We start from the raw sequence: 26079 nt of genomic DNA, 5'->3' as shown, positions 1-26079 counted from the left end.
TGAACTTCATCGGATGGGCAGCACAGAATACTAGGGATCTAGAAGCCTACTGGTCAGAGGCCCTTCCAGGGAAGGGTTAGGAGGGCAGGAACCATCCTTACAAAGGGAGATGATTATGTGAGAATCCTTGGTTTTCACCATAAACATGCTGCGAATAAGAGAAGGGGACCAGATGATTCCCCTCACACACCATGAGAGAGGGGGAAACTGCACCAAGCCCTAAAACCTGGGGTGGCTCCAGGCCTCCGGATGGGGCAGCTGTGTCCTCCCTGAGCACAGAGCTGACCATGTGCCCTGCACTACTGTCCTAGGTTGGAAGCTGAAGAACAACCAGATTCCCTCTTGAAATGCTTGGTCAAACCAGCTGGTAACCTCATGAGTAGACAGATTATTTTGACAGGGAGTAAGAAGCCAGGGATCGGACAAGATATCTGCCTAACCTGCTGCTGGAGACATGCGAGGAAGATGAGGAGAGAAATATTTTTTCTACCTTCTGAATTCTCCTCCCTGTAACTCACAGGACAAACCTTTCTGGGTTTGGGGTCAGCAAGGAGTTCAGCCTCTCACACTGAGATTCCTGTTTTACAAAAGTGATCTACTCTTAAGACGTGAAATTGACCCATTTATTTGACTAAATTACTGTTACCCAGATTCACTTAAAAAAAAAAATCCACTGCTTTCTACATTAGGAACAATGAAAGCAAGAAAGATCGTCAAATCGGGATGTGGAGAGGTAGGTTGAGGACTGGCCACTGAAACTGTAAAAATAATACAAATGCAAACTCCAGAGGTGAAATTCAGGCAATTTATTGTAAACAGGATTACCCTAGCACTCTACCACATACTGGCTGTGCCACATGCTCTCTCTTCCACATCAAGTAGTGAAAAAGAAGACTTTTCAAAAAGTCACGGGTAACTAACACCTTAGTGTGTTTCACAAATCTCATTTACTAAGCGCTGAGTGAAGAGCAGTATCCAGGTTGTCTGTTATTGCTCAGGGACTGCAGTTTGGACCCATGTAGCTGAATCCGTAAGTATGCCTGAGTGATCCCACAGTAGCTCTAGATCCAAAGTGGAAACCAGACAATGCTAGAGCACGCTCAGGAGCAACCACAGATTCCTGTAAGACTACATGAGATGCCTTTCAGATTTCTTCACGTGACTTTCTCATAAAAATGACACTGTTAAATTTCACCCCCTCCCTTTTTTTTAAAGAGCTAAAAGTTACCCAGTAGCACATAATTTTCCACAGAAAAGATATAAGTGGATTATTTACTTTTCCAGTGGTGGATTTATGCACTCAGGACTAGTTTTTGATCCCTCTCGTATATATTTGCAGTTTGATGAAAAGCTGCATAGTCTACAAATGCATAAAACCAGAAGGAAGTGATGATGACTCACGTACCTTCTGATGGACAAAGACAGGCTTCATACAAGGAAGCTCTTGAAGGTAGGGATAAAAAGACGGTTACAGCACCACATATATCTGACAGTAGAAAGGGAGCCCTGCTTTCAAAAGCAGCCTCCACAGTTGTAATTATCATTCTTGCCCCAAATTCAGATTATTCAGAAAAATAGCAAATGTGAAAACTTAAGATGTGAAACGACATGACTCTACAGAAAGAAGTCCTGGCAAATCAAGTCATATGGAGGTAAAATGTCATTTCAAAATGCCATTCTTTACTTTGCCTGAGTTAGTGAACTACAGGGCCACTTACTGTTACTAGTGCCTGTAGGTTTCCAACTTCTCTTTAAGTTTTAGTAACAGTAAATATTTCAAAACAGCTGTTAAATCTACAGTAACAATTTCATCCAAAATTGTATCTCATGAAAAAAATATTTTTTAAAAGTTCACTCCAGTCATCATCTGTGTGTTTGTATGTTTGAATTTATATATTCAAAAAATAACTTTACACTTAAGGCAGTATTAGACTGGTAGCAAAACAGGATTTAGAGTCTCTATGGAGGGCACGCTATTTAAGAATCCAAGGCTTTCCTTTTTATACCTCCAAAAAGGTGTCTTTGCACGTGTTGCCTTTTATATTCATAATGGGGCAAATATTTTGGTTCGTATACTGACTGCAATTTCGTGGTAGTAAAAAGTTACAGGTGTTTAGAATAGATGATGTTGGAAAAGCATGTCACACACTCAGTGGGATCTGAAGTTGACCCTGTTTGTTTTTGTTAAATAAATACAGCAACGTGTTGATGGGAAAAAGTGACACTGATGGAACACTGCAAACCAACTATGAACAACAAGAACGTCAATATAATTCAATCAGAAAAAAACAAATCACAGTAATCCTGAGAAATTCAGTTTGGGACAAAATTGATGTAAGGTAAGTCTGTATTTCTAGCACTGTAAATAAGTAGGGTGTTCTAGAGTTTTCCAGCATTTTACTAGTTTGAATAAAAAACATGTTCAAATTCTATAAAAAAGATTAAAACCATGCCTTATATAATCAGCAATTTCACTAATAAAAGAAAACTACATTGCTTTGTTCATTATCTGCCAAATGTAATGTTCTCCATTATTTACATGAAACCATTAAGTAGAAAGCAAAATTGGGGATCCATTTTTAAGAAGGTATTATCTTTCTATATGTTTTGAAGTCTTTTCTGTCAACCTAGGAGGCTTTTAGAAAAAAGCTAACATATTTTTCTTCTGACAAGTGACTATTTTACAGAATAAGGAAGAAAGTTTCTATAGGAATATCATCCATCATTTTAAGTGTTGTTATATAAGGGACATTTCTCTTAGTAATGAAAAGAAAACTTTTAAAATATTAAGAGGCATGTATTTTAAAAATATTCTACATCTATAAGATTTTGTAATTTAATTACTTTGGATTTTTAATATTTCTACATAATGACATTTGACAACTTTTTTTTTTCTGTTTGTCTCTCTAATAGTGAACCAGAAAATATTAAAGTGGCCAAGGTTGTTTTCCTCGCCCTTGGAAGACTCAGGAACGCATCCGCTTGCACTTTCCCGCCCGTGAGGAATCTTCAGAGTTTTGCAGCCATGAAGTTAATATGTGGTTTCACAAGGGGAAACAGTGGCAAACCACGCTTGAACTCAGTCATGTTCTGAATCACTTCAGGCTGCAAAGAAAAAAAGTTTTAGTGTATTTAGCCTAAAAAGCAGACTGAACAGGACATAAACTTTATTTTTACATATACATACTAGTTTCTACACTATATATTACATATTATATCTACTGACCTCTCTTCCTGGATCAGTAAGGTCAGAGGGTCTATGCAAACCTATGGTGAATGTCCCCAGTGGGACTCTGGGCCAGAGAGAAGAATCTTGGCTTTCCTCCGGGCACTCAAGGGCAGGCCCACTGAGGGCTCAGGACCACCGCTTTGGCGGAGTGGTAGAGGCCAGTGTGCCCACCCGGCAAGAGCCTGCTTACACTGCCAGCTTCCTCTTCTTGCAAGTAAATCCCAACCTTTCCAGATGATTAAAATGCACAAGCACCATGGAAAAGGCTGAGACAAATGTGGCTGGAGATGACTCATTGCAGAGTAACACAACTGTTCAAGCTAGAGGACAAGGCGGACAAGGGCAAAGGCTGAGTCTCTGCAGCTGAAAAAGGAAAGAATGGCAACCTGGTCTTCACGGGAGACCTAAAGTAGATGCCCGAATACCTCGTAACCTGAAATCTCTAGGTCTTATGTGTCCTGGTGAACAAGCTCCTTCTAAGTAGAAAGTCCTCTAACAGGGCAAGCTAACAAGAAATCTATATTTCTTACTTGTGGCAAGGCTGGTGCTTGTGACAAATTTATATCATTTTGACATGGGAACTCTCCAACCACAGGACCTATAAAAAACAAAAGGTTTAATGCTTTGCACTTATTGATACTTGTACACAAGAGCAAACAAACAAACAAACACAAACCAGACTCAGCTCACTAAAAATCTGCACCAGGCCCCGTTCATGTACCTTTCAGATCCTTTTAGGGTGTGTGCTCCCAAGGCTTTGTTCGCTTGTCCTACCTCCTATCCAGAGTGTCCCTAATGATGGTTCATGATGTTACTGTGCTTAAATAGCCTTGGCCGCAGCTGCTTTAGTGCCCAGCTCTGACCTCACTGGATCCTGAGGCTCTGGCTACCCGGAAGGACCCAGTAAAACAACCTGGAAGGCTGGGGGAGTAAATGGTCATGGGGCAAACCCTGGCCAGTCAGAGACAGGCGATGGGAAGGACAGATAAACTGCTCACTCTTCCCCCGCCACATGCAGTTGTTCCATACAGATTCTTTGGAGATGTCCTACCAGCACCTGGCCTTGTTTTCTGATGGAGCTGTGGCCAGCTCGGCACTGTATCATCTGCTGTTGGCTCCCTCCTTCACTGCCTCATTTCCTTTTTCCCCTTATTTTTGCTTTGACAGAGCAGACCTTGTCTCCAGTTAGTTCCCCTTCTGTGCCCCTTTACTTCCTGGTGCTCTATAAAGGATGTGGCTATGGCATGGTACAGCTATCGTGTGCCTAAAAACACACTTTTGAAAAAGTCAATACTCAATACTTACAAGAATCCATTTCTCTGGCAAGAACATGGACGGATACCTTATGTCTTCTCGGGGCATCTACCGCCAACATTTCCTGGGTGGAAAGAATAGCAAGGTCACCCTTTTGCCCCACTAAGGAACTTAAAATGAGGTGCTCTCTTACAACCATGAACATCTCTTACGACCATGAACAATCAGCTCTCACGCAGTCAGAAACAGTAAAGACGCCTCCCTTTCTTTCCCCTTACCTACAGCATTTCATTTGAACTCCACAAAGATTAGGAGGGTAGGCAAGAATTATTCTTTTTTTTTAAAAATTTATTTATTATTTATTTTTGGCTGCGTTGGGTCTTCATTGCTGTGTGCGGGCCCTCTATGGTTGCTGCGAGCGGGGGCTACTCTTCATTGCGGTGCGCTGGCTTCTCATTGTGGTGGCTTCTTGTTGCGCAGCACGGGCTCTAGGCGCGCGGGCTTCATTAGTTGTGGCATGCAGGCTCAGTAGTTGTGGCTCGTGGGCTCTAGAGCACAGGCTCAGCAGTTGTGGCGAACGGGCCCAGTTGCTCCACGGCATGTGGGATCTTCCCGGACCAGGGCTCGAACCCACATCCACTGCATTGGCAGGCGGATTCTTAACCACTGCGCCACTAGGGAAGCCCGGCAAGAATTATTCTTAACCCCATCTTACGATGAGAAAACTGAGTCCAAGGAGATTAAGTGCTCAAGCTCCTATGGCTAGTAAGTACCTGGGCTGGGATTAAAACCTTAGCTTAGTTCTCACTGGGGTGTGACACAGGGCTGCACCTAGTGATCTGCAGTGTCTGCAGAGACAATGGCCTGAGCTTAGTTAAGGGATGACCACAATGCTTGCCCCCCTAAGAAAAGAAGAAAACTAACATCTCTTGAGTGTCATCTTGTATCAGCCTCCCTCCTATGTCAGCTCACTTGATTCTCTATAAGCTAAACATCATGATGATTCCTATTTTAGAGACTCTGACTCTAAAACAAAGAGTCACACGGCTGGAGTCACATAGCTTGGAAGGGATGGTGCCAGAAGTGAGGTTTGCTTGTTCTCTCCATTCCACCACGTTGCTTGGAGGGACTCCCCTTAGTTACTACCAAGAAAGCCAGGAGTGGTATGTTGGCAGAAGGATCCTGTGGGGAAGTGTCTCCTCACATTTTCCTTGATGCTGGACCTGTATCTGTCTTTTGCAAAGGGAAAACACGAGTTGCGATGAAGTTTCCCCTGATGCCTCAGCCAGCAGCAATGTTTTGTAACCTCAGAGGAAGAGATCATCAGCAAAGCCAGACTGACTCACGGTTATTTATGTAACAGTTATTGCAAGCCTGGCCCTGTGCAGCTGCAATGGAAGCCCTGCTGAGGTTGCACAGCAAGCTTGCCCACGGCTCTGCCAGCTGGCAGAACAGCCTCTTTCAGGAGCTCAGCCCAGGTCGGCCTCCAGTAACATGCAGTGCCTCATCTGAGAGCATCTTACTTACTGGAGTAAAACGTTTGCTTCCAAAGATCTATTCTTGATCCCTTTTCACCCAAACCTTCACTGCCCTCTTAACCTGTATCGGTTACAGCAGAACATCCTGTTCAATTTCCTGACCAACTTTGGATAATCCCCATTTTTCTAAAAACCAACCAATTGCATTTTCTTGCAAACTCTATTCTAAGGAACACTAGAGTCCTAAGAGATATTTATAGGTATTCTGTGCAAAAAAAAAAAAAAAAAAGTGTCCATAGTGATAGCAGCTTAGGAAGTATTTTGGTAATCAAAACTAAACAAATGCTGGGCTAAAGAAATCTTAACTATGGGGTTCTTAGAACTTTTCAAAAGCTAACATGCTCTGTGATTCTCCAAGAATGAGAATAAAGAGTAGTCATTCCCAAACGTACATGGTCATGAAACCCTTTTTTCTAGGTACCCCCTATTAGTATCTTGTACCATGGAACATAGCTAGGGAAAGCCTGTTCTAGATTTAGCGTAAGCTTGGTGATAAATACTCTCATTTTTTAAGACAAGAAAGTCAGTCTTATAACTGCTATTTTCACAAATTCAATAATCAGGTACCACCTGTAACTTCAAATAAATAACAGAATTTGTGGAAGGAAAGAGAAATCTTCATTTCTTCTGGAAACATCACAGTAAGTCATATTAAGTCATCATTCTTTTTGAACACACATAACTAATAACGTCTTAAAATAAATGTCTTAGGAACCAAAAAGAGCTGAACACGAGCCCCCTCTTCTGTAGGCGGTTGAGAACAAGTAACTAACCTCACGAAGTGTAACAGTCTTAAGCAGTAAATCAACACAACTAAAATCCACTTTATAACACCAAGGAGGAAAACATATTCCGATCTAAAACATTCTGATTAAAATATTTAAAAATCCTAAGATTGAGTATTACTAATCAAGAGATAACAATAGAGACTGTTTAATAAATGCTACTAAGTGCCAATCACTTTACATACCTCATTTCAATGAATACCCCATAATCTCTATTTTGTAAATAAGGAAGCTTAAGTAATTTGGCCAAGGTCACAGAGCTAGCTAGTTGGTGATACGGCTGAGCCCCGAGTCTGTGCTCAGGGGCCACATGTGCTCCTGCTGCTGCCCCACAGACCACTGAGGGAGGCCAGCAGCTCTGAGCAGGGCTCTGGACGGCTGAACAGCCTGGCAGCAGACACGTGTCCTGGAGCCCTGCTCTCACACCCAACTCTGCCCACCACGGTCCTACTGCAGCTCTCTCTCCACAGACACAAAGACTACCTGGGGTTATATTTCAGAACAGAATCTTATTTTATATATTGTTTTATTTAAAAAAAATGTATGTGTTGGGAGTTCCCTGGTGGTCCAGTGGTTAGGACTCTGTGCTTCCACTGCAGGGGATATGGGTTCGATTCCATCCCTGGTCGGGGAGTTAAGATCCCACATGCTGCATGGTGCGGCCAAAAAATAAAAGAAAAAATTTTTTTAATTAAAAAAAAAAAAAAAGTATGTGTTTTTGTTACATACATACACACATTTTTTTTTAATAGATTTTATTTTTTAAAGCAGTTTGGGTTCACAGCAAAATTGAGTGGAAGGTGCAGATTTTCCATATACCCACTGCCTCTTCACAGGCCTAGCCTCCCCCTTGTGACAATATATATTTTTAAGAAGACTATCACTGCAAAAAAGCACAATTCCTCTACACAATGCAAGGGAGCCATGAGGTAAAGAAAATGGTAAATTGCCCAGCCAGCCATGTCCATAGCCAAAATGGTTCAAATCCCATTGCTGAGAAAGGAACATTCAAAATACTGTCTTTCACTGTCAAATTTTGAACCTAAAATTGCTACCGTCTCTCTTTTCTTATTGTTAAGGTGTTACTGGCTATATGAATACATGTTTGCACATACAGAGACCAGAAACCTTGTCGTCCTGCAGAGGATCTGGGGGGAAGTGTAAGTAACTGGCAGACAGTGCTAAATCACCCTTTTCTTCTATGAAACTATCAGCACCTCCAACTCAGGGCTATTTCCTTTTCCTCACTCTCCCACATAGCACCAACCGTGGTGAATTAGATCTGATTAGTCTTCACTGTACAACTAATTTCACAAAATCATTCCAATGAGAACTGCAAGCACCACTCCTGTTACGGCAGTTACAACAGATCCCTGAAAAATGACCTTGAAAAGCAGATGACATCCCTCCCAGAGATGTTAGCATGAGGCAGGACCTGAGCTCCCAACGAAAAACCTGGTGTCTGATAAATCAGATATGAACCAGGGGAAGTGGCTAACAATACTAGATAGGGTATAATTCTAAGGTACTATGGTAATTATGGAGTAGAATTTTGTTCCTTGTCCTAAAAAACAGACATAAAAGTATTTTACACAAATTAGAGGTCCCAATACATTACAAAGAATATATATAACACTTTAGGTACAACTCTATTGCAGCATAAAATTTTAATTTCTGCACTTGGCATGGTTACTACACATTATATGCCCACTTAAAATTTTTGCTACCCTTCTATGAATTCTGTTACAGGTGGGGAAAATTTAGATGGTGTAAACCTCTTCAAGCTGTACTGGGAAAACTTTAATGGTGGTGCCTCTCTTTTCTCTTGATGAACTTTCTCAGTGAGCTCAGGCATTTAAAGCTCACAAACCTGGGACTTCCCTGGTGGCGCAGTGGTTAAGAATCCGCCTGCCAATGCCGGAGACACAGGTTCTAGCCCTGGCCTGGGAAGATTCCACAGGCCGCAGAGCAGCTAAGCCCGTACGCCACAACTGCTGAGTCTGCGCTCTAGAGCCCACGAGCCACAACTACTGAGCCCACGTGCCACAACTACTGGAGTCTGCGCTCCGCAACAAGAGAAGCCACCGCAATGTGAAGCCCGCACACTGCAGCGAAGAGTAGCCCCCCGCTCACCGCAACTAGAGAAAGCCTGCGCGCAGCAACGAAGACCCAACACAGCCAAAAAAAATAAATAAATAAAAATAATAATTAGTATAAAAATTTTTAAAAAAGAAGTCTTTCATTCTACCTTAAAAAAATAAAAATAAAACTCACGAATCTCTAGTTTGGGATTAGCAGATATAAACTACTATATATAAAATAGACAAACAATAAGATCCTACTGTATAGCACAGGGAACTATATTCAATATCTTATAATAACCTATAATGGAAAAGAATATGAAAAAGAATATATATATATAAAAACTGAATCACTTTGCTGTACACCTGAAACTAACACAACATCGTAAATCAACTATACTTCAATGAACACAATTTACAAAAAAAAAACTCAGAAGATCTCTGAACACCGTTCAAAGGTGAGTAATCATTTATTTTTAAAAGGAGCCATAGTGGCACCTAAATTAGTGAAGATGATTTATAGTTGTCAGAGACTGGGAAATAATCTGATTCCCAAGTTCTATTTGTTTTCTTTGCTCTTTCTTCCCACCAAAAGCTCAGCGATGTTCTTTGTGGGCTGGGGCGAGGAACAGAGAGAAGAAACAAAAGGGTAACCTAAACAGGTGGATCTGGAAGCCAGGAAGGGCCACCACGGTCCTCGGTCCAGAGGGAGAGAAAAACAGTACTGGGTTGAACAGGGACTATCTCTTCTTCCTAACAGTAATATGTGTCAAAAATACTTAGGTCCATAAAAATGCCTTCATAAATCCTGCCTGAATGGGTTCAAAGCAGCAACACACAACACAGTGCATACAATATTTCCTTATCAGTCAAAATCTAAACATGCAAATTGAACTTACCTTATAGAATTTGATAATATCTTCCTTGGTAAGTGTTTTTAAATAGGCAACTTCTATATTATCTGAAAAAGTAATCAAACAAGAATTTACAATATTTTCATTTTAAGTATCCCAGAATACTACACTAAATGACAATATACTTCACTCCAACACTCTTAAGAATCCATCTTTTTGAGTGATCATCTGCTCCCGCAAGTAGTAAGGGAATAAATTTCAAGTAAAAAGTAAGAGGATATCCTGTCTCTCTAGTTATGAGCTGTTGGGCCTTGGGCTAGTCACTTCAACTTTTCTGAGCCTCAGTTTCCTCATCTAGAAATTGGGGATAACAACTACTTAACTGACAATAACACAATACCAGGGGCACAGGGCAAATGTTCAATAAGTGGTAGGTATTGGGTTGGCCAAGAAGTTTACACAGGTTTTTCCGTAACATCTTACAGAAAAACCCGAACGAACTTCTTGGCCAACCCAGTACTATTAACAGTGAATCCAACTGCTAGAAAAATTACAGGTAAGGAAACAGAGGCCCAAAAAATGTGACTTGGCCGAGATCTTTGGCTTGTTGGTGTCACAATGAGAACACAACTCAACTCTTTCTGATTTCTAGTGTAGCTGAGCGCACTCCATTGTTAAGCTCTGTTCTAAGAAAGGCAAAAGGAAGCTGATAAGCAGGACCCTTTGCGGAGCACAGCTCTCCCAAATCTAAAAGCACTGACAAATTTTGGGAGATCCCTAAAGGCAAACGTTTGAACCCCTGTGCCTCCAGGGCAGCACCTGTCTCAAGAGAGTTCAATATGCACACTTTCCGTTTAGAGTTATGAGAAATACCTACATATCTGTGCTCAGAGCCTCAGGGGCGTACTGAATGAACACAAAAAGTGAAATCAGATTTATTATTAGCACATTATTATGAGATACAGATAGACCCAGCTCTAGTTCAGAGAAGGAAAAAAAAAAAGATAAAGTTTCTACTAGGAAATCGTTGTTACATTAAATAAAGGTTCTTTAGAAGTGGTATGCCTCCACCCCCATTCCAAATCGTACTGGAACATCACCTACAAAACAAATACCATTTTGTAGAATGGCATCAATGTCCTCAAATGTTTTACTTACATGCCATGAATGTTGGGGCCCTAATTTTGCCTTACCTCTGTCAAAATTGTATTGCTGGGAGATGATTTCCCCCCAGTATTTAGCACACTCTGCAGACAGTTTCTTTGGTTTGTCTAGTCGACGAATCGCTAACGCTTGGATGTGTTTTTGGAAGGCCTCTTCTGTCATGTCCTCTATGGACTTTTCCATGGTGATTAAGAAAGCTTCCACTCGGCTTTCTAGGTAGTGAGGTGGCTTTTCCGACTGGATGATGAACCGTAAGCCCTGTATGCCATTGGCTCGGCGTGGCCCGCTGAAGACAATATAGCCTGAAACGCAAACACCAGCCAGTGAGGATCTTGGCATTTGAGACATGGGTCACTTTTAATCTTTCAAAAATTATCCTGTCAGAGCAAATAAAATCTACTTTAGGGCTTCATATTATTCACCTCTGAAGAAATGAGCTATTAAAATATCTTCAGTTCCTAAGCACACGGCAGAAGAGCTCTCTGAAGAATAGTTAGCAATCTGGAGAGAAAACCCTTGTTCATCTTTCAAACTCAATATTCCCAAGCTCCTCCCTGTCTGCTAGTTAATCCCCTTCAATCCATGTTAAAGTTATTCTCATCCCTATGAAATGCTGGACTCATTTTCATCCCCTAACCATTGTCCTAGCTCGGCTTCCTTTCACATCCAAGCTCCTTATGTGAACTTGCCTCCACTATTGCGTTTCTTGCTAGATAACCCATTCCTGGACCAACTCCATTCAGACTGCAAATCTTTAGACCAAGTAACTGAAGGTCATACTTCCATTGTCACCTTGTGAGCTCATACACTACCTACCGTCTACATCTTTCCTAAACAGCGTTCGTGGCTTGCCTTCTCCAGCTGCTCTGCCTCAAAGCACACCTCCCTACCTTCAGCATAGCCTTTAGAGTTTGAACACTCTTAGTAGCATTTGCCAAACTGTACTGAAATTATTCCTTACAGGTCTGCATTCCTGACTAGATTGTGAGCTCCATGAAGGGAAAGACCATCCATAACTTATCCATTTTTGCTGTCCAGCATCTACCACTGTGGTTATTTAAAAAAAGATGGTTACTTGGGGACACTCACCCAAATCCTTTTTCATTGGTTATTCAAAGTACATTACTGGGGCTTGTTTCTTTCCTTAATTGATCAAACCTGTCAGGATCTCCAAGGCTTTTAACAGTGCCTAGAACTCTGCCGAAACAATTCCTCAACAGACACTTACTGAGTACCTTCTATGTGCCCCAGGCTTGGGAAACAAAGATGAACAAAAGAAAATACCTGCCCCCTCAATGAACCCAAAATTCAGTAAATCTAAGCTTCTGTGGATGGCTTGCTTCCCACCTTGTCACCCATAACAGACTTCCCTTAGCATCCCACCCAAAATGACCTTTTTATAGACTCGTATGTAATGTAAACACAGTATCATCTCCTTAAGAACTGCTCTCATGTCCATGAGATGTTAACTGCTTATCTTCTAGAAGCGGATTCCCCACAAACAAGGCTTTCACAGTCTTTCTGAGTAGAGCATGCCTGAAGCATCATGCTAGGGGACTGTACATGTGGAGAATGCTCTCGAGGACAATGGCTGTTCCTCAAGGACTGAGGTATCCTGCCATCCCCTGCTCCCCCCTCACCCAGCTGTTCCTTGGTGCGCAGGGTGTTGAAGCACGGCTCGGAGATGATCTGACAGAAGAGCTCCAGAAACATGTTCTCCGAGGTGCTCTGCATGTCTGTTTGGTAGTATATCTCGATGCCACAGTTATTGTGAACTTCATTCCTCTGCTGATAGACAAACCATCCTCCTAGGAAGTTTCAAGAAGACAGCAACACGTTCAAAAATTTATTTAGGGTTTAATAAAGTTACTGTTTTGTTTGGTTGTTATGAAGTTGTTCAGTTTGGTTGGTGTCTTTTGGCAGTTCCAAACTATTACAATTAATTCATTAAGAATGTGAAACTCAACTTACCCAAGGGAATCCTAATACAGTGATCTGTACTTGGTAGGCCCTCGATAAACACTCACTGACTTTAAAGGGCAAAACACTTATAAAAAACCCATTTTATGACTAAGTATTAATGCTAAATGAGATCAATAGTTAATGAAATCTACAATGTAGTGTACATACTAGATTAGAACTAGCTAATATCTATAAGAACTTCAACAGAAATACTATGTTTTAATAACCATACAAAACAATTTTTAAATTACTAGTTGTGCCATTATCTATTTAGCATTCTATTCCTAATATTGTTTACCAACAGCCACACTGAAGGTCAATTCACAAATTTACACAAATGTGCACAATGCTTAGAGATGACTTAGCCTAACACCTTACTTTAGAGATGAGGAAACTAAGACCCTGAGAAGCAGGGTGACTTGTCCAAGGACACAAAGTTGGATGGTGGAGAGCTAAGACAAAAACTCAGATATGCTGATCAAGTATACATCAAAGTTATAAACAGATGGCCATGCTTTATGATCTGATAACTATTTCATGAGCAGTAAATGTGACTAAGCAAATACACAGTGTTTAGTCATTGCCTGATGACCATGTGCTATGGTTTTTGAATGGCAGTTTGTTCATTCATTCAATCATTTGTTCTTTCAGCTGTACTGAGCAGCTTGTGGGATATTAGTTTCCCAACCAGGAATCAAACCAGGGCCCTAGGCAGTGAAAGTGCAGAGTTCTAACCACTGGACCACCAGGGAATTCCCTTGAATGGCAGTTCCTGATTCTCCCTCTCTGCCATGCTGCGGTGACTGAGGAACAAAGTGAAGTTTGAAAGTAACCATTACCAGGTCTGTAATGACTGGCCATGCAGAATAGCAGTGCTGTGCTCAAAGTGTCTTTGAGCATTCAACAAAGAGATCCTGAGGTAATGTTTTAGTAGCTACTCAAGTGAGCCAGACACAGACCCCAGCCTTAAGAAATGTATAGCCTAACAGGGGAGATGGAGATGCACTTCAATCCCAATACAAGAGAAGAAGTGCTGAGTAGGTTAAACAAGGAAAGGTTCAGAAAACCTGTGCTGGGGGGTCAGAAGAGGAAGTGATTACTTTTAGAAAAAGGTTAAAGAAAAAAATCAATGCTTCTCATCCCTGGTCTAACATACTTCCCACCATACAATTCTGAGCAATATTGAAAATAATGCTTAATGAGTTCTATATCAAAGGAAACCACTGTTAATGTAAAAGTAACCCAACATTGCAAACTCCAATATATTATTATCAATTCTTTATATTAATTCCTTATCAAATATGCATGCAATGAATACATGGTGTTATCTGCACCTGTGAGTCTTCTGCCAAAGACTCCTATGCACTCCTAATTCTGATTTACATTTTTTATAAATAAATTTTATTTCATGCTTCACAGTCAACATTTCTTTAGTTTTGTGATTTTTTTTCCTAACTCCTCTACACTCAATTACCAGTCAATTCCAGTATCATTCTCTTCAAAATAATTGCCTACCTCCAATTTTACCTCTCTGGCACTCCTACAGATAATTTTCCTGCAGAATTATCTACCTTTAGCTATAAATAGTAGAGGATCCCAGTAGATCTTTACCATAAAACTATATATTATCATCCAAGTGACTTCAACCCATCTGTAATCACACACAATATTATGTCAAAGTAGTCCATTACCGAAGATATAACATTTCCACTTACTGTCAGGGAGCTGAACTTCTCTATACCGAACCAGCTGACTTGGAAGGAGAGGTTTTGTATGAGCATGTTCAATAAGGGTGTCTTCAACCATCTGCATAATTCCTAATGCAGCCTGTGGAAGAAGACAGGTCATAGCACATTACAAATCACAAATGTATCTTGATTAGACAGTAGTCCATGCAATATGAAACAACATGCTTGTGAAACAAACTAACCTAGTTTATCATAAAAGTGGATTTTTAAATCTTAAATACATTTGATCCTGTTCAAATGGATAAAAACTGAACTCATCGATTTGCAATAGAGTCAGTATGGTAGCAGTGAAGAGAAACAGAGACCCAGACAGTCATCAGCACTGATCTCGATTCTGGGGAAAAGGCACCGCCAAAGCTGGAGAGGTTATTGCTGATGGAAAGGTGGTCCCAAGTCAATGACCCACACCACAGACACCTGGGGTTATAGCAAAGCAAAGGAGGTAAGCATGAGGCTTTATTCTGAATAAAACTGACCTGGGGAAGAATACTGTCTCAGCCACTTGTTAGCACCTGACCTTGGCATATTGTTTTGGAGGCAATATAACAGAGTGGTAGAGAGTGTGGGCTCTTAAGACAGACTACCAAGGGAATCTGGAAGGCTTTCCACGTGCTAAACACCTGGAATGTACTATTTAATTTAATCCTTATAAGTAATTTTACCGATAAGGAAACTGAGCATAGAGAGATTAAGACGTTTTCAGAAGATTACATAACTTGTAAGCGGAAGAGTCAAGATTTGAATCCAGGCTGATTCTACACCATGTGCTCTTATCCACTACACAGTCCTGCCGTCCTACAGAGTAGGGATAATTATTCCCATTTCCTTCAATGATTGCACGAGGCAGGCAAAAACAGAGGAGACAGCTGTGAAAGTAGGTCCACAGTTAACCACGATCATTGTGCTCCCCCTATACCCTCCCCAACCTTCCTGCATAGGGCAGGGAAGCCTGAGTCAACACTAATGTGCTTATACAGCCACACTGTGGTGGTTAGTTAGTAATCTCAGACCAACTAGGGTAAAATTTTCTCTTGCAACGATGCATAAAAGATTATTGCTAAAACCTCAATCCCCCACCTGCTTTGTTATGTTTCCATGGAGAAGGGCTTCAATGTGCAGCCGTGACAGGAGCTGAGGTATGAAGGCCTTAAGGCGAGGAAGGGTAACATCTGTAAACAAGTGTAAGAAATAGTAAGCTCTACCTATAAGGTTTTTTTAAAAAAAACTCTGAGATAATTTGAGACTTACAGAAGAGTTGCAAAAATATTACAGGGAGTTCCTATATACCCTTCACCCAGTTTTCTCTTACGTTAACATCTTTAACAACCATAGGATGATGATCAAAACTAAGAAGTTAACACTGGGACAATACTATTAACTAAAATACAGACTTTATTTGGATTTCAGGTTTTCCACTAATATCCCTTTTCTGTTCCAGGATCTAATCCACAATCCCACCTTGCATTTAGTTGTCATGTGTCCTTAGTTTCCTCCAATCTGTAACAGTTCCTTGGTCTTTCCTTGCCTTTCCATGACCTTAAGATTTTTAAGCAGTACTGCTCAGTTATTTTATAGAATGCCCTTTATTTGGGCTTGTCTAGTGTTTTCTCATGCTTAAATTGAGCTTCTGTATTCTTAGAAAGAATACCCCAGAGGTAATATGTCTTTCTCAGGGCATCACATTGGGGGCACATGATGCTGTTACGCTGTAATACTGGTGATGTAAACACTGACCACGTGGTTATAGTGCTGTCTGCCAAGGGACTGCTTTAATCTTTTGGTTATAATTAAGTAACTCATGTATGCTCTACAAGCAATTAGGAAAAGCCACCCCACCAATGCCTTCTTTTCCCATTATAATTTTTAAGTATTTACTTCGGAGGAAATACTTTGAGACTACACAAATATCTTGTCCTTACTTAACTTTTACCCACTAATTTAGCATCCAGTGGTGGATACTGCCTGTATCAATTAGTATTATGGAATCCTAATAGTGAATTTTCTATTCCTCTCATTACTTTTACATGTACTGATTTAATTCTTCAGTAAAGAAGAGTTGTCCCTTCTCCATTAGGACACCATACTAATAAATGCTACAATGGATGCTAAAATTAGTGAATAAAATTTAAAGAGAGACATAGGAAGGGAATTAACAAGTGCTTACTATGCATCAGGCATTTTATAGATGTTATCTTATAAACTATAAATTATGTGCTATTATCCCCATTTTAAAGGTGAGAAAACTGAAGTTAAGAAAATTTAAGTTTCTTGTCCAAAGTCATCAAGCTAGTAAGTGCCAGAGCTGCATTTGAATCTTAGTCTAATTCCAAAATGCATACCCATCCCACTCCACTGCACTGCCCTAGAAGTCCCCTTCACTAGACCCCCTCAGCTCTCTCTGCAGACTTCTGTAACAATACTCAGTCTCTTTGCCTCTACAAAAAACAATCTGTTTTACATTTATGCTTTGCCACTAGACTGGAGCTCCTTGATCCAAGAAACCCCACCTAATTGATCATTTTTTAATCTCAAGCACCTGCAGTCTGGCGCCTGGTGCATAGCAGGCAGTCAGTAAATGCTGTTGGACCACACTGAATTCTGAGGTTCTTGCTACCCTGGCACCTGGATAGCTGACAGACGTAGAGTCACGGGGGAGCCAGCCTCTCATATTGAGTTGTCTCCAGATTAAGCCATGTTGGCATTACCGGATTATTGATGAATATATATATAAAAACAGAATGATTATTAGAGCAGAAAATTTCAACCGAAAAAGTGCTAATTTTCTCTTTATAAAACACATTTTAGGAAGGCATCACATGCTTATGTCAAACTTTAGAACTAATTCTGCTTACAATTCATATACCATCTGACCCAGAATCTAACAAAGGGAGTGGGAATCCCCAAATCTCTGCTCTTGGATCATGCTGAATGCAGGTTTGGTTTCTTGAAAATGTATTTAAAATCAATTTGTGGTATTTTTTTAAAAAGGTAAAATTCCTGCTGTTACAACCAGATGTGACTCATAATCATTTTGCAAAGAAAGGTGTATTAACTGTCCAGATTAAAAACGTATCTGTTCTAGTTAATGAATTTTATAATCTATACGCCTACTCAACCAATAAAATAATGACCTTCAATACTTCGCTCTTGATTTGTCACTAAAGTCATCAAAGGCGTAGTGATACATAATAAGTAAGGACTTGTCATAAAAGATCATTAAAAATTCAACACTTCTTTTTTCTTATTGCTGAGCATGTAGGAAGAAAGATTAATTGGTAAAGTAATGCTGAGAAGTGGAAAGATAAAACAATAATAAAGGGTAATATTGGTCTATATTCTTTCCAATGAAACAACCCTGAAAGTAATTTCATTCCACTGAATAGACATTCATTAGACACACACTGAGGGCATAATATACTAGATACTAAATGAAGAGGATAAAAGGAAGGCATAATTCACTGCCCTTGAGGAATTTAGGACTTTAAAGCAAAAGCTCTGAAAACTAGATTTAAGATTTTAGGAAAAAAGCAACAAAAGATGACTCTTTAGGCTTTACATATTTTCCATTTTTTAACCAAACTGAATAGATCTAAAAATGCCTAAGCATTCTTTCTGTGTGATAAGACTTTCAAGCTCAGCCCTTTTTTCCTTTTCTGAAAACTTCAATATTAACAAGGTAAGTGCTTGGGTCAAAACACTGTCATCTGCAGAAATCTATGAACAGTAATAAGTGACTGTTGTGGGTCCAGGTTGAAAACAGCAAATGTGGTTAAACTGCCTGAATACAAAAGCCACTTCAAAGGCCACCACTCCTTTTGTAAAACAAAAACAAAAACAAAAACAAAAAAAACCAAAAACCAGTATGCACAGCTGGCTTTAATGGAACTATAAGTTATTAGAAAGCATAAACACTAGGTAATAGGATAAACCAAAATGATTTTAGAAAAAAATGAAGAAAGCATTAGGCTATAAGTAGAAAGAGTCTCACCATCCAGGGCTTCTTTCAATTCATCTTTAGTCCAGGCCACTTCAGTCATCAGCAAGCGGAGGTAGTACATGGCGTGCTGGTGTGGCTGCTCAGCTCGGAAATTGTTAAGAGATCGCATATACTAGTGAAGGGAGACGTGGGTTTGTTAATTGTATCGATCTTTTAAAAATCATTTCAAAAGGTCAGCTATAATCAAACTTCATTTTGCATAAATGATGTGTTAAATGGGACGCAGGGATATCTGCTTCATCCTCCTTTTCGAAGTTATGTAATTTAGAATGGGGCTTACTCTTCCTTCTGATACTTAAACTAAAGAGCATGCTTTTTCTTTTTTCTTTCTTTTCTTTTGAAGTCTTATTTTTTTTTAAAGTAATTTTTTTGTTTTTTGGCCCCATAATTAAGAAATGTAAAGTTAAAGTTAAGAAATGTAAAATGTAAAATTCTGAGAACAGAACTTCAATTAAATTCAATTAACATATATGTTCCTTATAACACCAGAAATAGTATCAGGAGTGAGGTGTGTACACTGAGTATTAAAAATGATTGCGGACTTCCCTGGTGGCGCAGTGGTTAAGAATCCGCCTGCCAATGCAGGGGATACGGGTTCAAGTCCTGGTCCAGGAAGATCCCACATGCTGCGGAGCAACTACGCCCGTGCGCCACAACTACTGAGCCTGCGCTCTAGAGCCCGTGAGCCACTACTGAAGCCCATGTGCCTAGAGCCCATGCTCTGCAACAAGAGAAGCCACCACAATGAGAAGCCCACACACGAAGAATAGCCCCCGTTCACCGCAACTAGAGAAAAGCCCGTGTGCAACAACGAAGACCCAATGCAGCCAAAAATAAATAAAATAAATAAATTAAAAAAAAAAACGACTGCATGTTGTATTTTCAAAAGGTTTTTTTTTTTTTGCCATACTGCATGGCATGAAGGATCTTACTTCCCCGACCAGGGATCAAACCTGTGCCCTCTGCAGTGGAAGCTTGGAGTCTTAACCACTGGACCACCAGAGAAGTCCTGAGCATACTTTTTCTTTGTCCAGGCTGCTGCTTTACCCCCAGCATCTGACATATACTCTAAGTACCTTCACTACGGGATCTCTTTCATCCCTCAGAAAGTTATCCTCAGTTTTCAAGGCCTCCATCTCTTGGCATCCTTTAATTCTTCACCTAAGGTCATCCCAAAAGTCTCTCTAAGCAAGCAACATGGATATGTATATATATAAAATACTGAATCTTAATTTGAAAACTGATGATAATTTCTTTGAGTGTACAATGAAGGTCATAGTTTGGCTTTTAAAGTAGGTATCCATCCCATATTTCCATTACTGGGCCAACCATGAGTTGAATTTAAGTGGAAGATACATCAAGCCTAAATAGTCTGCCCTAATGTGACCAAGGCTGTCATGGAAGGCTGAGGTCCCTGCCTGCAGAATAGAGTGTTCTTTTCTTCCCCCCCTTTTAAAAATTAATTAATTAATTAATTAATTAATTAGTTAGTTAGTTTATGGCTGTGTTGGGTCTTCGTTGCTGCACATGGGCTTTCTTTAGTTGCAGCGAGCGAGGGCTACTCTTCATCGCAGTTCACGGGCTTCTCACTGCGGTGGCTTCTCTTGTTGCAGAGCACAGGAGCTAGGCACGTGGGCTTCAGTAGTTGTGGCTCACGGGCTCTAGAGTGCAGGCTCAGTAGTTGTGGCGCATGGGCTTAGTTGCTCTGCGGCATGTGGGATCTTCCCAGACCAGGGCTCGAACCTGTGTCCCCTGCACTGGCAGGCGATTCTTTACCACTGAGCCACCAGGGAAGCCCTGGAGTGTTCTTCTTAAATGGAGACTGGATGAAACCTTCAAGGAGTCCCTGAAAGCCGCTAGGTCTACCTCAGGCTCCTCTCTGAAAGTCAGTGCTATCCTAGCTCTCAGGGCCTACAGAGAAGGGGGTCAGGTGTCCACCAGAGTCTCCCAGGCTTTCCTTCTGGACAGAGTGTAGGATTTAGCAAAGATAGGGTAAAATGACTGCCACAGGGTTATGAATGCTTCCTTTCCTCCTCGCCTCTTTTTCAAAAATGTTCATAATGTGGCAATATCACCTTATGAATAAAAAATAAATTATAAAAATAAGTTGAGAAAACTTACTGCCTCCTTGATAATTTCAAATCTTTTTTCATCAATCTCAAAGGTAGCCATTTTCTCAATGATCTTCTTTAGCAAAATTGGCTGCTTGTCATTATAACCTTTCACCGAGAGCTACGGAAAGAGTTCAGGATATTAAAAGTCTAAAATTAACATGAGACACCTTCAATTTGACTTTAAAACATGTAGAAAATCCCCAAACCAGGTGTATCAAAATAAAAATAAAACAAGAAATTAAATGAATTTCATTTCTCATAAATATAGTTCAATACTTAGGAAGATAACATTGACCATCTTTATTTACTAATATCCTAAAGCATATGCTTTTCCTAAACAAAAACAATAGCAGGAAAACCTACCTGGTGCCAAACTATGGCAGTACACACTATATATATCATCAAAATTCAAGTTCTCATTAAATCAAAATTAATTATAGAATGTGTTCTAAATTTAACCTTCAAAAAGAATTTCTAAAGAATGGCAGGCTTAAGATTTTTATAGTTGTGTTAAGAAGGTAAAAATCAGAGGGGAGGGTTACGTAGCCAACTACTGGATACGTCCTCAAATTGTTTATATTTAAATATTTTAAAAAATCATCTTTTAAGAAATCAGGAAGCCCCAATTTTGTATTATATGGCATTTTGCCACTTTTCTTGTTCAATGTTGCCCAATAATGGTCCACAGGTCTCACTACTTGCTTGTTTGATGAGTTCTGCTGATGTACCAAAAGCCAGTGGCAAAACAGATGTGAAGTAAGGATACACTCTATGTACTGTCTGGATTTTGCCTTAGGACAATTGACTTTAATAGTTTCTGAAAGCATAACATTTTGAAAAGCAGGGGAAGCCTATTATCACATTTCCTACTATTATATTGCCACATGGTGGCACCCACAGAAGTAGAGGATACACTGCAACTAGAATATCTCTGGACGCCTCTACCTTATGAAAACTGATAGGCAAGAATCTCAGCAGGAGTGAAGGTCACTGCCCATGGAAAGCACATCATGTACTGTGGGAACTAGACTGACACCTAGCAGAAAGCCCATTTTGTCACAAATTAAAAATTATTTATTTTAATGGTGATATGCTACTAAAACTCAACAGCAAAAAATAAACCATAGATTATTACTTTTCTATTTGGATTTTATTTTCATCTCTGAGCTTCAAATTTCCCTGGACTCTGAGAATGGTTAGGTTATATACATTCTTATACGTGAAACAAAAACTACCAGAAAAGTTACTTGTATGAAGAAAAAAAGTCACTGCAAAATCAATAAAATTTAAAAACCCTAAAACCTTTTGTATAGAAAGAGTACAAAGTGCATGCTCTCATTTTAGTTGTTATGAAAACATACAATATATTTTTAAGAAAAGTGAAGATGAATTGTGCCAGAAGAGGGATGTTAATTTGGAAATGAGATATAAGTTTGGAAACATAACAAACGGTTTCAAGAGAAAGGATCTAGTTATTTCTTGGGATGCATTTAATAATGTTTATCTTAAAACACACTTAAAAGTAGTTAATGATACATGCTACAAAATAAATTAAATGAAAATGTCAGACGTGTTTGAACACAGGAACTTTCTACTACTGTCAGCAGAAATAAAGAAGCTCATAAGTAAAATTCAGCACCACAACAGTAACTATGGGTATCTTTCACTTACAGATGTTAATATATTCAAATACATGGAAAGAACAACATGCTTTCAGGATTAATATATTAAACATTTCATGCAAATGAACATGCAAATAAATGTAGCACAAATACATGTTCACAAGATGCACTAAACTCTACTAAATCATTTGTTAGTGGAACTAATACTAACTTGAGTTCTTCAATCATTAAAAAGGTGCAAGGAAAAAACCATCAATCTTCTTGTTTTAAAATGCAGAAGTTAATAGTTTTCCCAAGCTCAACATAATGCTTAAACGGTGTGACGCCTTTTCTTTCGTGTTCATTTTACTTACAAGTATTGCATTCATTCCTGATGCAATGCCATAGCTCAAACCTGAGAGGCGTGCTGCATATGTATACTCTTTTAAATCATCCTTCAATAACCTGATAAACAGGTATGTCATGTTGCAATGGAGAGGATCAGCATAAATGTAGCGACTAACAAAAAGAAAAACAAAAGAAATGCTTTGATACCTCAAGCAGTGGCATGGTAATGAAGAAACATGACCGAAGAGTATGAATATGCAGCCTCATGATCTGAATTTCTAGGGAAATAGTATATAGGCCAACCTTCTGTTTTACAATGGCAGGAAGACTTCATTCTCTGTTGTCAAAGACCAAGACTTCAGATACAGAATGGGAGAGATCTAAACCTAAATCAGGGTCCAATTTTGTTTTGAGGAGAAAAATATGACAGTCTGATGAAAGATGTTTAAAAAAAAAAGAAATCAAGGAAAATTTGCATAATATGAATGGTATATTGCTGAATACTTAAGAGTAAGAGCTAACTTAAAAATTAAAATGATGCGAAAATATGATTAGTCACAAAAAAAAGAAATTAAACTCACACCCTCAATCAAAAATGCTTCCAGCAAATCAATATAAAAAATGTTGATGAGTGGAAGGCTCTAAGACGTGGGTACTTACATACATCCCATAGATGGTATTTTGGAGGTCATAGCTCAAGCCTGCTAGCTCTGCTGCATATGCATACTCGTTGAGTGAGTCTTTGAGGAGCTCAAGGTACAAATAGGCCATGTTACAGTGCAAGGGGTCCACATAAGCAAATGGGCTGGAAGAAAATGTTGACAGTAAAATAGCTGATTTATTACTTCCCAATGTGATATGGCCTTTCGAGATGGATCAAGGAACTGAACAGGGGTTAAAATAACTTCCTGAAGATACACTTTTAATTCCTGAATCTGACTCTTCTCATGAGGAAAAAAAACAAGATGTTTAAAAAAGAAGCTTGAAATATGCCATGTGTGCTGGTACTGGTGAAGAGGGAGAAGGAATTGCTTACCCCAGATGGCGTGGTAGAACTGACAAGTTGGAAACACTGGGTAGGTAAGGAGGAGGAACAGGCCAAAACGCATGCCTACATTTAGGCTAATAGGACAAGGCATGGCTGATAGAGCTGATACAGCACGTGCATGTCCTCTTCCCCCCTCTAAGCAAGCCATACCCTTGGGGGACAGGAGGATGAGATTGAGAAGTTTGTGTGCTATGATTATATAAACTTAAAAGGGAAAAACTGAGACTTGAAAGAGAAAAACTAAGACCTGTGAAAATGTTAGCTTATCTCTGAGTTTCCTCCCAAGCCAAGAGACTGGAACACCGTCAGTAAAGTAATTGATAATATCCATCATACAACTACAGCCAGAACTAGGAAAAAATATTAAAACAGGAAAATTTTTAAGTGAGAAAGAGCAACAAAAGAGAGGAAATAATTACAGAGTGCAAGAGCTAAAGAGGACCACAGAGATGACCTAACTTAAATCTTCATTTCCCAAAGAAGAAGCATCATTTTCCTCATGTCACCTGGGCTAGTAGCGGCAGAGTTAGAATTCAGATTTAAGTCAAATGACCTACTCATCTGACTATGTGACACTGCTTACCTTTATGAGAAGTAAAAGATTCCTTCATTCAACAAATATGTACTACATTCTCACTACAGTGCTAGGCACTTCTCTAGGTACTGGGAATAAAGAAGGAACAAATCAGGCAAAGTCCCTGACTTCACAGAGTTTAGAGCCTAGTTGGAAGAGACAAATAATAAATTTAAATATGATACATCAGGTGGTGATAGTGTTATGGAGAAAAATTATGCAGGGTAAGAGGAATAGGAGTGATGGGTAGTGGTGGTGGGACAGGAAGACTGCTAATTTACATAAAATTATTATTAATAAATTAAATTGTTATTATTAAAATTCTTACTAATTATTAATCAAGGCCACTCTGAAAGGTGACATCTGGGTCCAGACCTGAAGGAAGCAAAGGAGCAAGCCCTGGGGATATCTGGGTGGAGAACTTTCCAGGCTGAGGAAACAGCCAGTACAAAGGACCTGAGGTAGCCTCGTGGCTTGGTTTGTTTGGCAGCAAATTAAAAGTTTCACTCTATCTATAGCACAGTAAATATAACCAATGCACTGACATCAGAGCCAGAAATTTTATCAAAAACTGATAATTAAGTAAAAATAGGGGTAAAATGCTTAGCTACAGAGAATTAAAAGAGAAAATTCTAAACTAAACTAAAGATTTATACTGAGAAATCATTGCAACAGAGAATTCAAAGAGAAAATTCTAAAGCTACACATTCTCCACCTGGCAAATCTAAATAACACTCTGTCATTTAATTTTTTAAGTATTATACATGATGAAGACTTCCTTCTTTAGTCAAATAGAAGGAAGCAGTTCAGAAACTTACTAGCACAACTCACAAAAGCAGCAAAACAAAAGAGAGTCCTTGAAAGGGCTCATCCCCACAGGCACCCTTAGGTGGAAGTGAAAAGCTAGAAAAAAACGAATGTGGGAGTTCAAAGTCATATGGATCAAGCTCAGAACGCAATTCCAAGAAGTGTCCTAAAATGCTGCATCCACAGCAGCTATGCTGGTGAATTGGAGAGGGTCCTAAACCAACTTTTAAAAGAGAACATGATTCAAGTGGAATGTTTAAATCCTGGTTCACTTGTTAATTTAAAACATATTATTTTGTAACCAGATGTTATATGCTTAAATATGGATCACAGAGTTTTAAAAACTGTACATATGCATAATATTATCCTATTTCTGAAAAGATTAAAAGGATATACACAAACAGAAAATTTATTTAAGAACGTACAAGAAACCTAATAGTGTTTGCCTCTAGAGAGACCAGAACACGGAGAGGGATTGGTGGGAAGCAGACATTTTAAATTCTGAGAACTATGCTAGGCAGTTTAGAGAATGCAAACATGTCAAATGGTCTCTCAAAAGGTATTCTGAAGCCAAATCATAGAAGCCAGATGGGAAAGTGTGACAAGCTGCTTAGAGTGTTAAAAATATCACCCTGAACTATCAAAAAATAAAACCAGCTTTGTAATGCTCTCTACCAACAGTAAGCCATAATCAGAAAGCCCATGTTTGATGTAAACAAACAAACAAGCAAAAAACAACACCAACAATCTCAGTGCAGCTCTAGATAATTTATGAATCTCATGTTATAAATAATGTTTACATCTCTACAATCTCAACATACTTGTTTGTGAACTATTAACTTCCTACTTAAGAGATTCTTTTTCTCTTTTCTAAAACATTTAAAACACATCCAGCTTTAATTTCATGCCAAGCAAATCAAATAAAAATTAATGAAAAAGTTGATCATTATATTGAACATTATTAAAAAATGATAG

At 39.4% G+C, this 26079-nt stretch overlaps 1 protein-coding gene across 5 annotated transcripts in view; it reads right to left on the bottom strand.

The window, feature by feature from the left end:
• Positions 1-791: 791 nt before the first annotated feature.
• IDE (insulin degrading enzyme) overlaps positions 792-26079 on the bottom strand; it is a 110377-nt gene continuing 85089 nt past the window's right edge. For 4 of the 5 annotated variants that reach the window (XM_082423654.1, XM_082423656.1, XM_082423658.1 and 1 more), the window contains 11 exons: positions 23336-23480; positions 20734-20844; positions 18604-18724; positions 15693-15784; positions 14583-14694; positions 12546-12713; positions 10935-11207; positions 9787-9848; positions 4535-4607; positions 3760-3827; positions 792-3105 (listed from right to left, as the gene is read on the bottom strand). In XM_082423654.1, the coding sequence (XP_082279780.1) occupies positions 3010-3105; positions 3760-3827; positions 4535-4607; positions 9787-9848; positions 10935-11207; positions 12546-12713; positions 14583-14694; positions 15693-15784; positions 18604-18724; positions 20734-20844; positions 23336-23480 (1321 nt within the window). In that variant the 3' untranslated portion in view covers positions 792-3009. Of the gene's footprint in view, positions 3106-3759; positions 3828-4534; positions 4608-9786; positions 9849-10934; positions 11208-12545; positions 12714-14582; positions 14695-15692; positions 15785-18603; positions 18725-20733; positions 20845-22701; positions 22847-23335; positions 23481-26079 lie in introns of all 5 variants that reach the window. The other variant, XM_082423655.1, reaches the window with a different exon arrangement.

This window comes from Balaenoptera physalus (assembly GCF_965194825.1).
Source record: "Balaenoptera physalus genome assembly, chromosome: 14".
Taxonomy (NCBI): domain Eukaryota; kingdom Metazoa; phylum Chordata; class Mammalia; order Artiodactyla; family Balaenopteridae; genus Balaenoptera; species Balaenoptera physalus.
Note: the sequence above shows the minus strand (reverse complement) of the source record. Positions and strands in the feature narration are given on the sequence as shown.